This window comes from Symsagittifera roscoffensis, chromosome 6 (assembly GCF_963678635.1).
Source record: "Symsagittifera roscoffensis chromosome 6, txSymRosc1.1, whole genome shotgun sequence".
NCBI lineage: Eukaryota > Metazoa > Xenacoelomorpha > Acoela > Convolutidae > Symsagittifera > Symsagittifera roscoffensis.
Window position 1 is genome coordinate 29,892,936 of NC_087067.1, and position 16,213 is coordinate 29,909,148.

Genomic DNA, 16,213 nt, shown 5'->3' on the forward strand with positions numbered 1-16,213 from the left:
TATTCTCGACCCGACCCGCCGCAGACTTATGAGAGCAATTGTTATTGGCTTTATGTAACCTTTTATATTCTTTTACCCAACGCAATCGATTGTTGGTGGCTGTATGCAGACTTTGAGTTTCTTATATTTCACTTCCCAAAATTTTCGCCATATTACCAATTCGGGAGCTTAGAATCCACTGTACTCAGGCATTTAAACGCTTGAATACAAAAGCAACACTGTAAAAATTAAACCGCATCCTCATTGTGATTGCTTACGTATAACTTTACATCATAAAAATCAAGAAAAACTGTTCTTTACTAAGACTGTGAATGTGATTGAGATCAAAAACTTGCAACAAAAGATAAACTATTCAACTGAACTTATTTTATAACTTTTTGTTATTGGTTTTCTAGTTTCCGCTTGTTCGATATTTTGTTTTGGTTTAATTCTAATGCAATATCTTCTGTTTTTTGTTCAAAAAATGAAACAAGACTTGCATGTTATGACGGAAATAGTGACAAATACCATGTTTCTATCTAGTTAACTCCAAGAAAAGCGTAAAACTGTATGCTTTCCAAATTATGTTACGATCAGGTTGAAAGTGAGAAACTGAGAAACTATTTTTGTTTTTCTGATTTTCATGGTGTTGGGTTTTTATGGAACAAAAAAACACCGCTTTAGTATGACACACAAAGTAACCGTATAAAACAGAAAACATAACTGTGAAGTGACGTTTGACAACAGTGTTTGAACCGGTTATGAACTGTAATTTTTCAGTTGAAATACACAAAATCACAACCAGAACAAGAAAAACTAGTATGGTTTCACTCTAGTTTTGAAAAACAATAACAAAAAAACCAAAACTCATTCCAATAATTCTCAACACAATTGCAACCTCGATTTGGTGATGATGAGTACTATCAAAACCAAGACAGAGAGTAGCAATTGAAACAAATCGTCTATGGCACCAACGACTAGAAAATTGAAAGAAAAGCTCTAAAATTGGAAAAGGAAACGAATGATTCAATTCATTTAACTTCAATTTTCAACTAATTGATTTCAACTTCAAATATAATGGCTCAATGAAACATTTAACCTAAACCTACTTCACGATTTCTAAACATAATTTGATACCAATGTAATAGTAAGTATCGAGCAACTGTCTATCTAAAAAGAAGATGAATAGTAGTATTACTAAAGATTAGAGGAGAATCATTTTCATTTTAGTTATGTCAACCCATTAAACACTAGTCTGACTTTGTTCACTCCTCCAAAACTGGATTCCTCTCAAAATATTCAATATTTTTTCACAGACTGTTTTGTCGGATATCAAAAAATGTGTGTCGCCAAATAAACTGGCCGGTTAAAATGTGTTGCCTTGAAAAACAGACATCAAAGCGTAAGCACTTGGTCCTTTCTGAGCTTATCAAAGACACAAAGAAATAGAACACCTGCAAATCAAAGACTGAATTAAAGAAGGCTTTGTAATATGTAAAAACCAACAAAAAACGAGACTACCGAAATCTTAACAAAGACAGGAGGATGAAATTGATATCCAAAAAAAAACAAAACGCTTAAGAATAAAGGAGACAGCGGTATTTTAAAGCAGTCTTGCTTTAAAATTGGATCTGTCCAAAATCTTCATATTTTTTTAACCCACTCTCTTTTCTACTCGCTCAAGTGATTTATGTTATTCCGGAACAACTTTATTTCTTTTTATTTTCAAAAATTTCTTAAGATAAGATCTCAGAATTTTTCTCGGTTCTAGAAAAACAAAATTAGCAACACTGATCTAGAAGAACTGATGACCCAAAACTCTGAAAGAAAATGGGCGGAAAAATCAAACAGCAACCTAGACGCCGACTACAGACAAATCCTTGTTTAGTTAATATGTAAAAACTAGGTGTTGATTCCATCCCTATTGGTACTAGAGACAGTTGTTCAATATTTGTCTAAATCAGTTTTATTTAGCTATCAATTATATAATTTTATACTCTTTTCTAAATAATGTTTGTATTATAACTTATGTGAACAAATTTGACGATCTTAGGTGAGACTTGTGAACAATGCTAGAACATTAAGCAATCGAACAGCAAAGTACGCTCAGTAAAAATCCTGGGATCGAAAATTGTCTTTTTGCATTTTATATGGCGTATTTTGTATTTTATATATCTTAACTGTGATTTTTGTTCTAAAACTATGGTGTTTAAAAGTTTTGGCGCTCTTAGGAGATTTAATCCGCCTTAGAAACTGTTACAATTCGGTTGAAGGAATCTTATTTGCCATATTTGACCTGTTATTAGGATCGAAAACTATCACTTTGCATTTATATGGAGTGTGGGGTGATGACTTTCAAAAAAAACCTCAATTTTAAATATTTTTCTTATCATTTTTTTATTACATGGAGTTTTTTCAAGTTGTAACTTTTCCATTGACCTTAAAAGACAGTGAGAACTCTTAGAGCTTCACGCTGATATGAGCAGTCTTGCATACATTAAGAAACGAACATCGAACTGCAATTTTTAAACACTTCAATCTGCATTGTTGTTTTCGAATTATCAAATTTAATTTGAATGTTTTCTGGAACTTTTTTCGAAAGTTACTTCTCTTGTGAGAGTCCTTGTCCTGCTTACAAAAGAATGTTTTCATTCACCTAATGAAAAAGTTTGTGCAAATTTATACAGGCATTTTTAAACGAACTTTTTTCAATTTTTTTTCGATTAAAATGTTTTCTCTGAGTTTTCACAGAAACTGTTTTTCCAATTAAACTGGGTTTCTAAAGTCAGGTACAATTTGTTTATGCAAAACCTTTTGAGAATTTCAATTTTTTTCTTAATTTTTTCACAGCTTCCCTTCATGATAAAAAATTAATCTTTTGCCAAAATTTAAGAAACATAATTTTGAGGAGAAGGAGCAGCAAACCCACAACAAAAAATTGCCATTTTTATCAAAAAAATATAGCTATTAGAAACTTTTAAGCTTTGATCAGCCGGTAATGACTGTCGCAAAATTGTATCAAAGGGACATCCTTAGAAAAGTTTTAGCGTCCATAAATGAGAAGGGGCCAGCGCCCCTCTTGACGCAATACTGCTCCTCTTGTCTCGTTGACAGAGCCATTATATACAAAACGACGATGATCTAAATTTGACGCGAGCCTTTTTGTCTACTTGGCGTAGTTTAATGGTTGATGTTTAAGTCATAATTGTGCGTAGTTTTTTCTAAATAGTTGTTTTTTTCTAAAAATATTTTCCTCAATAAGAAGCTGAAAGAGGCGTATTTTAGTAGTGTCTTGGTCAAAATGTGATCTTTCCAGTGATCAGAGATAGCTCAAAAAATCACTTGGGTCGACCTAAAAAAAACGTCGACAATATTGTCAATTTTTTTTGAAAATCCGCCCCCCCCCCCCCCTCCCCCCCTCGAGAAAATCCTAGATCCGCCTCTTTTTCAAAACTTCACCCGCGGCGAAGAAAATTTTGTTAACATAAAGTCTTGGGTTTTTATAGTATTTTGGGTGAGCTCAATAAATCGATTTGGTCATCCTTAAATAAATATCTCAATTACTTGATGCTCGATGCTCTCAAGATTTGATTGCTTGAAAAAATTATGATGCAATTACAAAATTTAAAACTTAGTTTTTTTGTCAAAGCTTCCCTGCAATAACGACGAGAAAAAAAGAGTTGTAACTTTAAACTAATTCCAATTTGAAAAGTTCTACAAATCAGTTCTGGCCATACAGTCTGGTGTAGAGCATTGAGCTCGTATCAAGTTATTTTTTCCTAATGCACTGAATAGTATAACACAAGTTTTTTCATTCGTGACGTCTGGTCATTTGGCTGAGCAGATGGCAAGAGGTAGACCGTCCGGACCCTATAATATTTAACATGACACTGATTACCTCAATTGTACATAAAATTACTAATTTAACACACCATATGAAGCTTAAGTTAATTTCACCCATTTTTTAAAAATTTGGAATGCATGGTAGTTATCTACTTGTATGTTTCACGCGCAATCTTAATTTTTATTAGTGGCTGGGCGGTAAATAAGCTTTTTACATAATTGTTTATAAACGCTTGTTTGTCTTTTTTTCTGACTAAGTTGACTCCGATTGCATGTTTCACCTCTAGCCACCAGCGGATTTAAGGGGGGGGGGTGGAGTTGGACGGTTGCTTCTCCCTCAGGGATTCGACCACCTGCCGAACCTTTGTACTAATCAGAGAAATTCATTTTTGGCTGATGTACCCTAAAAGATTTCTAAAAGGGGCCTTCGGCGCCACTATTTACTAGCTTTATGGGTAAGAGCAAGCCGAAAAAACACAGTTTTTTGGTAAAACTTTTCCAAAAAAAACCTATAAATGCCTTTTTTGGCCTGTTTTTTTTTCAAATTTTTGCCTACTTGCAGAAAATTTGGCCAAAACAGAGTCTTTTTAGCGTTTTAGGAGAGCTCGGAAAATCAATTTAGTCAATCTACAAAAATATCGACAAAATTTCTGAAATCCGCCCTCCCCCCTCCCATCGTGAAAATGCTAGATCCGACCCTGCCTCTAACTATTCAATTTTAGATCGAGAGATAAATGAGGAAGTTTAACATTCTAAATATTCCATTTGTCTTGCAGCAAGATCCTTACCGCAAGAAAAACTTTGGCATTTGATAAATGCATTTGGAGAATCTAATTGAATGATATTACTGTCTTAAATGAAAAATCAAGTTACAAGTCTGTCGCTTTCGTTGTAACTTTCACACGATTTTCTTATGAAGGAAGAGTGCGCCAAGATCTAAAGATTCGGGCACTATTGGTGCCTTTATCAAATAAAAATAATAATTCGATCTCACGTAGGGGCATGGCGCGTCCACTCCCGGAGCTCCAGGGTTGCCCTTCTGTCCCCGAGGACCAGGAAGACCAATCGGACCCTAGATTCAAAAAGACATTATAGAATTTTCGTGACGCATCTGATATGTTTCTAATCAGTTTCGTCTTGTCTTCCATGAGCTACTGAAAATTATTCTTTCTTCACGATAACTCAGAGGCTAACCTTGCCATAAAGTGATTGAGTCAAACCAAGAAAAGCTAAAAAAAAAAACTCAAGAGAGTCAATTTTTGTTCCAAGTCAAGAAACCGACAAACAAAAAAATTGAATAACCCTGAAATAATTACAAAAATCATCAAATTAACCTCAGCAAATGAAAAATGGTAATAATTTTTAGAAAAATAAATTAATAATTAGCAATTTCAATTTATCAAACTTGAAAGGAGGTCAAAGTAAGGCCATGAGCATGCCCAGAACGCAGTTAATTGAAGTATTCGGTTGCGTAAACTTATAAGGGCTGTTACCTACCCTTATGCCCATCTGTCCAGGTATTCCCCTGTCCCCGTCCCGTCCAGCCACCCCCGTGTGGCCCCGGATGCCCCTGTCGCCCTTCTGACCTCTGTCTCCCTTCTCACCCACACCCCCAGGATAGCCTGGAGTACCTGTCTCGCCCTGAAAGGAATTATATAAATGGTTTCTTCAGTCCAATTCTTCAGTACTTTACGATAACTTTGTCAAGATCATGACTAGTCTTTGATTATCTGTCCAACATGGCTTTCTTGTCGAGATCTTATACTAATTTCAAGTGGGGGCGCAAAATATGTATCCACCGTATTGTAAATATGTGTACGGCTTCGTAAACTAGTTATATAGGTCGACCAAAAAGGATCGATACAAGTCAATCACGGTCGTAACACGAGGCAACCAGAGTCGATGCATGCGTTTATCAGGGTCGATACATGAGTCAAACAGCTCAAAACTACTGCCAAAAAAAATCTCAAAACTTGAGATAGATGTGTTGTCACTGTTTAGTTCATCTGAACACCATTTAAACACCAAACAGAAGTTTCATAATAATATTTTTGAAACAGTTGAAAGGTTCACAGTTGATGAAAAATAGCTATATCATTTGAGTCATCTATCTAAAACATTGCACTCACGTTTTGATCGAAAAAACTTTTATTTATGAGAAAAAAGAAAAAAGAAAAACACACTCAACAGACAGTTGGGAAAGAAACATTGACTTACTCTTCAAAAAAATCAAGTTTTTAGTTTCAAAGTAAAAACTTTATGGTTCTTTGAGTATTGTGAAAAGTTTATGATTGGAATTTTTTTGATGAAGTTGCCTCAATTTGAAAAATATGGATAAGTACATGGGCAAATCTAGAATTTTCTCAAGAGGGGAGGATTTTCAAACTTTTTTTGAGTCAAACAAATAGATTTTCGGAGACTCCATGAACACTATAAAAACCCTATTTTGGCCAAACTTGCTGCGCCGCAAGCAATTTTTTTTAAATAAGTCAAAAATTAGGTCCGTTTTTAGGAACTATTCGAAAAATTTGCACGCTCCGCTTCAATATTTTTATATATTGCCCTAGGGATGATCGGCCTTAAATGGATGTCATGAAAAAGTATAAAAGGGGGGACACTATGGTTGGTGGGGCCTAAATCTCCCAGGATATAAACCCTCAGGACAAAATTCCCCCGGACAAAATCCCCCATTGGATAAAAACCCGAAGTCAAAATCCCCCATTTTTAAATTAAATATCCTAGAACCCAAATTAAATACAATATATAATTTTAAAGTTCCGACTTTCGTAACGAAACTAACGGAATATTTGTGCTCGGGGTTGTTTTTTTTTTCAGACAAATTACGACTTTTCTGTTAGCCATTTTTGATGATTTTTTTCCTATCATTCGAAATGTATTGTTGTCTTGAGCTTGAATTTAAAAAGATATTTCACCTATGATCATTTTTGCTTAAGTTATGGGGTATAATCGGTTGCCATTTTGGCCGATTTCGGACAATTAACGCGCGATATATTTCGCGCTAGTAATACGTTAGCGGAGATTCAATCCGTCCTAGGGATTGTTCCAAAATAGTTGATAGAAGCTTATTTGCCATAATTGACTTGTTACTAGAAGCGAAATTGATAACTTTATATTGTATATGGCGTGTGGGGCGATGACTTTTACAAAAATATCAAACTATTTTTTAGAAAAATTTCGTTTTATTTTATTACATTTAAACTTTTCAAGTTATTACTGCTGCATAGACAGTAAAAGGCAGTTGCATCATTCGGGGGCTCGCCTTAATACGAGCAGTCTTGTTTCTATTGATTCCATTTTGAATTGATTTCCATTTAAACATGCATCGCTATTTCGACTTGACTTTTCGACTTTTTAAGGTTTCAATTTCCTATAAGAATGAGTTTTGGTTACAAAACTAAAAGGCCACGTGGAAAAGTCAGTAAGATAAATGAATAAAAAATATCGGTGATCCCTCTAGGGTGAGTTCGAATCTCAAAATGAATTTTTGTGCAACCGATTAAAAAAAGTCTGTTCAATTGAACACCCAAAGGTAAAAAAAAAGTGGGGGTGAGGGATGATGTGAAAGATAGTGCCCGGTTCTTGAGATACCATCATTCTTGTGGCAATTTTTCAGACCTTTAGGACCACGGAATTTTGATTTTTTGGGGTGCGCAAAAACTTTGAATTTTTTGGACGTTATTTATTCAATTTTTCCATGTATATATGCCCTTCTGCCTGATAAAATTAGCGTGCGAGAGTGTTGGTGAGGGGTTCGAATCCCTGGGATAAAAATGCAAAGTGTTGATTCCGCTGCAAAATCTAAAAATTAAAACCCTCTTCCAAAATTAGAAGTCGTTCATTTATTTTGCGCTTTTTTCACGTTCGTATTAGGAGAGCGCAATTTAAAGTTCTAGCGGACGAAATTCAATTGAAATCAGAAATTGCATTTATACCTAAGTGCATTCATAAATGTATTATTATGTATGAACTCACATCTGTAGCTATTTGAGAATGGACATGTATGAAGGCACAACTATAATTATTCTGAATAAAACTGCTACAAAATGACCATGACTCTTAATAATTTTTAAAAAGTATTAAATCCATTTAATAGGCAAACTAAAAAAAAACAATTTGAAATCATTTTACATCAGCCATTGAATATGAAATGCGTAGAAATTCTAAATGAAAGATCGACGAGATTCAGGAAAATCAACCAAAGTCGAGCAGCGTCGACAGCGACTCAAAAACCAACAACTGATTTTATTTGACCCACAATGTAAAGGAAGAGTAACGGTAGTACATTCATAAAAAAAAGAAGAGTGTCAATGAAGTGGCTAACTCTCCGCCTCTCAGCCGACACGTCAGTGGTTCGAGCCCAACAAGATCTTTGCTCGTCGCTTGAGGCTTATACAACTTTACTCAGCTCATGAAAATGAAAAAAAAAATGAATGAACTCTGTAATTAAGAGGCAGAATGGCTGTTCTCCGTAAAGAACTGAACAGCTCAGAGCGCTATTTTGTTTCTCATGTATCAACCATTTAAATAAAAATAAGTACTAATCAAAAACAAAATGAGTAAAAAAAACAAAAAATGTAATCACGGAAATTTTAATATACAATGGTACTGTACTTTCAAACCCTCCGAGATAATTTTAGGCAATTAAAATTGCATTATGAAATTGCGTTATGAGAACAGTTTTCATATTTGATTTTTCTAGAACTGACAAGCTGTATCTCACCTTTTTGCCTGGAGGTCCCATGATTCCCTGAAAACACAGTTTATATTGTTAAAACACTGGAAAGCAGCAGCGTGCCGAGGGGGGGGGGGGGTGTTGCACTTTTGGCAAGCGTTGTTGCACTTTTGGCAAGAATAATAGTTGCTTTTGAAAAACTTGCTAGCGGCACAGAAATTTTTTGACAACAAATAGGGTCCTCAAAGTATTTTCGGAGAGCTCGGATAATTCTAATTGGTCGACCTAAAAATAAGGCCCGCAAAATTTTTAAAATTTTACGAAAAACTGCACCCCTCCCGTAACTGCCACTGCTCGAAAGGTTGAATCAATTTTTATTAGGCTAATAATAACTCTTCAATCAAGAGTCGGATTTTTGTATTCTAAATTTCCTTCACGGAATTTTTCGTTCTGCTAATCCAATATTATTGAACTTCTTTATATCTACTCAACCCAAGAGTTAGCCAAACTATGATTTTCAAGAAATGGTTTCTCATTTTTTGATGCAAAAAGATGCAAGCAATTTTTTCTATTGCTGATTTGAAATTGCATAATTTTATTATTATTTCTATTGTAATCCAAAGTTAATCCGACAACTCACCGAATTTCCTTTGATTCCAGTGAATCCTGGTATTCCCCTTTCACCCTTTTGCCCAGAGGGACCCGGAAGTCCAGGGGGTCCCGGTGGACCGGGCTCTCCCCTCTGGCCTTTGAAGTTGGACTAAACGCGTTTATTACCAATTAACTTCACTTGCTTGATAATGAAACAAAAGGTCCAAGAAGTGTAAAACGGTTTTGACATTAGATAACTATCTTAATTACATTACCTTCGCAATAAATTTCAGTGCGGCCCTATTGCATACTTCTTACATTTTATGATCCCAGAATTTTTGATCCCAGATTTATTATCCCATGGCTTCACAAAATTTTAATTGTGTCTTTTGTAAACTAACTTTTAATAGTTTTCTAAATAATAAATTTTGTGAAAGGCAATCGGACTCACATTTTTCGAAACATTTTGGTTCACAAATGCAAGCCAAGTGTCTAGAGTTTTTTTATAATAATTACCTCAAAAAATTGGAAGTTTGGTGCGTCTCCAACGTGGTAATTCTGAAACAAAGAGGACATCAAATTCATTTTTTTGCTTTTTCTAAAATTGGGCCGTCTCTAATTCTTTATTGGGTTATAATTAGTAGGAAAATTTTCTTGTCTATGTCCAACATAGCTCGTTGTTCGTTCCAAAAATTGAACCAGTTTTCACATTTTGACCTTGGCTATGGTTTCCAAGGTAATCGTTATGTGGTTTTGCCGTGTCATAATGGTTAATCAAGATCTAAGCTATCCTTCTGATCTTTTCTGTCTTTGACCCCGACCGTTACCAGATAATGTTATGGAAGAGGGCACTTCAAGCAGTCGGCTCAGACACCACGTTTGCCTTCAATATACAGTAAATTTAAAAATATATATTAAGCAGAGACATTTAACATCTGTAAAAATGGTCAATTTGTTCATTCATAAATATTCATAATTAAAACTTGACACAAATTTCGACATACAATTCGACACAAATATTCATATATAAAATTCGACACACATTCGAAAATGGTCAATTTGGTCATTCATAAATATTCATAAATAAAATTCGACACAAATAAAATTCGACATTCTGAGATTATGAAAACAAAAAAGAACAAATCATCAGAATTGTTTCCAAAAACAAAACTCCAAACAAAACATGAGATTGTCTCAAAAATTTTATTAATTTCTTCCCTAATTCGCAAAAAAATTACATCATTTTTTCTATGGGTTTTTGGCTAAGTGAAGAGGGCCGATGATCAGTCCATCAAATGATTACCTGTCCCGATTCTTCCGAATCATCGTCAGAGTCTTTGGACGTTATAGACACTCCTCGTTTGTTCCTCGCATACTAAAACAGAAATTATTTCAGGATATTTTCAGACTTAATTCTCGCCTCAAATAATAAGCAATGCATATCTTCAAACGCAGTAAAGCTCTTGAAGTTTGGAAGACAATTAGCCAGAAATAACAACATTAAAGGGATAGAAACGAAAGCGTTTTATGGCAATAAAACAGACATTTAGATTTGATCAGAAACGTCTGCGAAAACAGCTGAACCCAAATTAATGGCATTCAAAACACCACATATAATGACGTAATTTAGGGCTCCAAGCAGAATTCTCATGCTAGCTAATATGATTTTATCGCAATCCAGATAGGGAGCAGGCAAAATTAAAGGTAGTTTTACACCTGATGATTATACTTGAAGTGTTAGACTGTAATTGATCCATGATGATTTTGGGTTCTGCCAGTCATAAACTTACCGGTATTTTGGAATCTAACACTACAATTTCTCCTGCGCTGCCCTAAAAATCACAGTTGAACAAATAACAATATCGATTTCTTATGAGACTGGTTTTTATATCAGCTGGGGTTTCAGTTTTACGATTTCAATCAGGAATAAATAAGTCGGCGCGCTTGTAAAGTCGGCAGTTTAGCTTTCAAATTAGCAACTGTCAAAACCTTATTTCCCTCAAAGTATCGCAAAAGGAATTGGAACAGTTTTCAGCTTTCAAATTATTCAGCAGAGTTGTGACTGCTTCGCTTAAAATGGCTGTCATAACTTTCTAATCATTGATAAAACCCGTTTGAGGAGGTTGTCAATCCTCTAGATCTGAAGGAAAATATTTTTACTATCAGCAGGGCTGTTTGTATTGATTCTTCTGCCTACGTACCTTCTTTTATTTAGTAGTTTTTGCAGAAATTTTACAAGCCAACTAAGTTTTTTGAATTTATCTTTTCGATGTTTTGTTGAACACCCCCGGCGCGCTGAACAAATACAAAACAAGACTGCTCGTATCAGGGCGAAGCCCTGAATGTTCCGACTGCCTTTTAAGGTCTATGGAGCAGTAATAACATTGAAAGTTTAAATGTTATAAAATAATATTTAAAAGATTGTAAAAAAAATTTGAGATTTTTTAGGAAAAAACATTCCCCCACACGTCATATTAAATACAAAGTGATAAACTTTGCTCCTATTAATAAATCAATTATGGCATATAAGCTTCCTTGAACCAATTTGGAACAATTTCTGAGACGAATTAAATCTAGCTTACGCGTTAATAGCGCGAACTATATCGCGCTTTAAGGTCCCAAATTGGCCAAAATGGCAATCTTTAAACCCCCATAACTTTACAAAAAATAATCACAGGTCGAATATTTTTTTTCAAATTTAAGCTCAGGACAGTAATAGCTTTCGAATGATTAAAAAAACTTAGTAAATGGCGAGTTAAAAAGTATAAATTTGTCTGAAGAAAATAAAACCCACCCGAGCACAAATATTCCGTTACTTTCGTTACGAAAGTCGGAACAATTATATATGTGAAACAAGACTGCTCGTATATCAGGGCAAAGCCCTGAATGTTATGATGTCCCCTAATTCATATCGAATAGTTTTTGAGAGAAAATTATTGGAAATACGTAATTTTTGGACAAAATCAAAGTGTAAATTTTTGAGTCGTACAAAATTAATTAGATAGCCTCAATTCAATTTAAAACAATTTTGTTGTGCGCGATAAGTCGCCACGCATAAATAATTCGCATTTACGCTCTCAGCAGAATGAATAATTTCTTTAAACCCCCAGAACTTTACAAAAAAATTATCCGAGGTAAAATATCTTTTATATTTGAACTCATGAACTCAATGTCCCCAATGGGATATAAAAATTTCCGAAAATTATGATTTCGATCGAGGAAAATTGACTGGATAAAAAAACACACCGAGCATATATATTCCGTTTTCTTCGAAAGTCGGAACAATAATTATTAGTTAATTCAGGTGAAACAAATAAACAAAACATTCTTTCTTGAGCGGCGAAACGAAACAAAGTTTGCCGGAAATTAGATAGCTGCCACAAACACTTCTTTTTAAAGAGGCCAAAAAGTACAGGTTCTGTTTATTATATATAATAAAGCACGAAGAAGTTTTCATGTCAAATATTCTATAATTGGTCAGTACTAAACCAATGGAGAAAATACAAGTCGCCGGGCTCGTTAAGGAAAAGTTTCATATAAAGGAATAAGTTCTTAAGTTGCTTTGAATATTATGTCTACGACTTTTGTAAATTTATAACTTAATTTCCTCGTTCATGCCATTGTCACGCACAATGATAACATGAATGGTTTTTCATAAAAAACGATGAGTTGCAAAAAAGTCACCACTTGCCAAAAAAAAGGTTTTTGTTTTTCTATTCGTTTTTGATATCATTTACATTTCCTGTTATTTTTTCTAGAAACCAGCCTAGAATGCAAAATCATGAAAGACATTTTTTCCGGAAAATGAAAACTTTTGAAGTATTTTTTCGGAATTCAAACATTTACTTAGAATGATCAAAAAAAACTTTCCACTTGAGTTGTCTGTTTGTACACCGAGCCAATTTTCCTTTTGTTTAAAAAAAAAATTTCCGAATGTAATACTGAAATATTCGAACCGCAAAAATTTGATAATTTTTCATGAAATTAAAATCATTTTTTTTAATTGAGGAAAAACTGCGAAGAAATGTTGAATGTATTTAAAGTTTCCGAGTAACAAATTTTTGTTGTGGTGATTTTACTTCTGTAACTATTTGGAGCTATTTCAAATCATTTTGACTGATTGATTTTTGAAAAAATATATGGCTAGAAGAATTGGATAAAACTGAAAAGACTGCTCTGCTACTGGTTTAAAAAACAAAAAATAGCTAACAATTATAGCTTTAAAAACTCTCTTTTGATTTTTTCTAGGAACTGCAAAAAATAAACGATGGGCTCTCCAAAACACTTAAAATTGAATAGTTGAGAAAACAAACTAAGAACGAAAATTGCAAATTACTTTTTATGTAATTATGTCTGATAAACCAAAGAAACATTCAGAAGAGTTTTGGGCCTTACAGATCAAATATTTCGAATCCGATTTTTAACAGAAAGGGAATCAGGATTATCGAGAGGCGACAATTCGTGACAGGTCATAATTACTAACAGGCGACAATCCGTAACAAGCGACAATTCGTAACTGTATGTTAAGCGGGTAATTCACGCGGACGTAAGCGCAGCGGGGCAAGCATATTCTATATACCAATGCGTTGTTGTTGCTTGTTACGACATGTCGCTTGTAACACGCATTGTCCCTCGTTCCGAAATCGAATTTTCGCTTGTTACGAATTGTCGCGCTACCCAGGATGATACTGCACTCAAATCTCTACACGGGTTCTTTAATGACAGGATTTTGTTTGAAAAAATAAACACCTAGTCCATAGTTCAATCTAATTATTAGGGTTTATCTAGGTTGAATCAAGTAACGCAAAAAAAATTGAATAGTTTTTCTCGACATAATTACAACGTTTTTAATTCTGAGGTCGCCCTAATAATTATATCACAAAACTGCCCTTTAATAAAAAATTTGTCAGATAACGCTGTTGTTGTCAAGCATTTCGTCAGAAATTTTTTGAAATGTATCTCACAGAATTCGTTAATTTTTTTTAAAAAAACTTGCCTTTTCTCCTTGTTCTCCCTTTTCGCCTCTTAGTCCTGGAAAACCACGTGGCCCCTAAACAGTACACGGCTCAATTTCCAGGCGATTTTTCGATATCTGCTGATTTGCGCAATTTTTGAACATTAATATTGATGGTAACAATAATAATGGTTTTAAATAATACCTGAGGTCCACGTTCGCCTGAAACAAAAACCAACTGTTATACTGAAGTACAAAAGATTCGAATTCAATTTTTAACATTATGTTATTTAACCCCCTACCCTGATGACACATAACAAAGATTTAAGTAATCATTTTTAAGGGTAAAGGGTGATTTTATGTATTAAGGTTCTGTGAGAAAGTTATGTAAGAAAGTATTAAATACTTGCAAAGCCTTCTTAGTCAGCGTGCCAAATAGAATATTTCAATTTGGAGATTGAAAAACAATCTATTTACTGTTTTTTGTAAGCAAAAAACTGCTAGTTTATTTAATTATTTCTCAAAAGATTTCGTTCGATTTTTTTAAAATTCTAAGTCATGTGCTGATTTAAATTAAACAAACACAGCAAACAACATTCGAAAATTCAAACGCGTTTTCTCCAATTGGATTAAAATTAGATAAAATGTGAAGAAAAAAAATTGCAAAGAGTTTCACCAGAAATAGTATAGTGCAGTTTTTTATATTTAAAAAAAGCCTCTTCAGCCACCTACTCTCCAGAAGGATTCAAATTCTACAAATCTCTATGAAATGATATGTTTTTGGTCTTCGTTCAAAAACCAATTGCAAATTTTTGAAATTATAGACTTTAAGAATTGTATTGGAATGTATAAGAGGCTTCGTTTGATGTAAACTTTTTTATCAATTAACTCGATAGTTTCAGCGTAATTTTTAATTAATTTTTAAAAAGCAAAAATGACCCACTTTTAGGGTAAAACTTTTTGTTTTATTTTAACTAATATCGAGAAAAACGCGTTTGATTTTTCAAGTTTTGCTTGGTTTTGTCCGGATAATTTAAACCAGCACTGTAATAGTTCGAAGTAGGAGATTTCAGCTGACCTTGTGGTCCAGGGGGTCCCGGAGCCCCGTCTCTTCCAGGTGACCCTCTGAGAAGACCTAAACCACAAATTAAATGAAAACATGATAAAATTATGGTCTTTGGACTAAGCCAGAAGTAACAAGGATAGTCGGTTGTTGTGCAAGTAGCACAGATATTTCCGACAACAACATAACAAAAAACTTCACAAAACGATTTTTTTCCGGCAAAATGCGATGTTTTTTGTTCCTTCGACTACGGGGCGGCTCTGAACAAAAGCCTAGCAACAGTCACACTTGAGAGTAAAAGTGAAATACGCATATTTGATAACAGATTTTATCAAAAACTTTTTTTTTCCTTTGTTTCTATCTTTTGTCGGTTTTCTTTTTGAGCAGTTCACAAGTTTTTTGTTGTCACAAAGGCGTTATTGTAAGCTTCAAAAATTAAAACTCCTGAAAGAAATTTAGTATGTACGTGTTATTTCCGTGTGATAGACCTGCTCGGATTTTTATTTGATCAAAATTTGATACAATTAACACAATAAAGTTTTTCATATGACAAATCACTCGATCCCTTTAGCCCATTATTTATTTTTGGATTTTGCGTGAAAATAAAAAAGTTCAAAAAACCTAAGAAAACACCCGAAGGCAGAGTTCCTCCTTCGGAACAATTTTTCTGCATAGATGTCAAATTTTTTAGTTTTAGAGAGTGGTTGTGCACGTTAACACAAATGAGGAACTTCAAAAAAGACTGAGACCAATAAAAATAAAAATAAAGTCTAAAAATAAAGTTGAAAAGCAGAAAATAAGTTTGGGATTATCGTTGGAATTTTCACAGTAAAAAAATCTAAGCCAAACCTCAACCAAACACTGCGAATATGATTAAATAGGTCTTCTACACTTCGATAGAGCTAGAAAAAAATAGAGCTAGAATTTAGTAAAAGCTGAATTTAGTTAGCTGAATTTAGTAAAAGATGACAAAATTGTCCAAAAACTGCTCCTAATCTCCACCCTTAGGCAAAAAATCTGTATACCTCTTGTATTTTTCTTGTATACTTCTTATATACCTATAAAACATCTTTTAGAAGGCGAACGGCAT

At 34.0% G+C, this 16,213-nt stretch overlaps 1 protein-coding gene across 1 annotated transcript in view; it reads right to left on the bottom strand.

Annotated features, from left to right (window-relative positions):
- Window positions 1–3,702: 3,702 nt before the first annotated feature.
- Window positions 3,703–16,213, bottom strand: part of LOC134847695 (collagen alpha-1(XXIII) chain-like) — a 41,269-nt gene continuing 28,758 nt past the window's right edge. The window contains exons 4-14 of the mRNA XM_063864870.1: window positions 15,139–15,195; window positions 14,266–14,282; window positions 14,103–14,156; window positions 10,897–10,938; window positions 10,410–10,481; window positions 9,623–9,664; window positions 9,156–9,275; window positions 8,564–8,590; window positions 5,320–5,463; window positions 4,817–4,894; window positions 3,703–3,849 (exon numbers count right to left, since the gene is read on the bottom strand). Of these exons, the coding sequence (XP_063720940.1) occupies window positions 3,808–3,849; window positions 4,817–4,894; window positions 5,320–5,463; window positions 8,564–8,590; window positions 9,156–9,275; window positions 9,623–9,664; window positions 10,410–10,481; window positions 10,897–10,938; window positions 14,103–14,156; window positions 14,266–14,282; window positions 15,139–15,195 (695 nt within the window). The 3' untranslated portion in view covers window positions 3,703–3,807. The remainder of the gene's footprint in view (window positions 3,850–4,816; window positions 4,895–5,319; window positions 5,464–8,563; window positions 8,591–9,155; window positions 9,276–9,622; window positions 9,665–10,409; window positions 10,482–10,896; window positions 10,939–14,102; window positions 14,157–14,265; window positions 14,283–15,138; window positions 15,196–16,213) is intronic.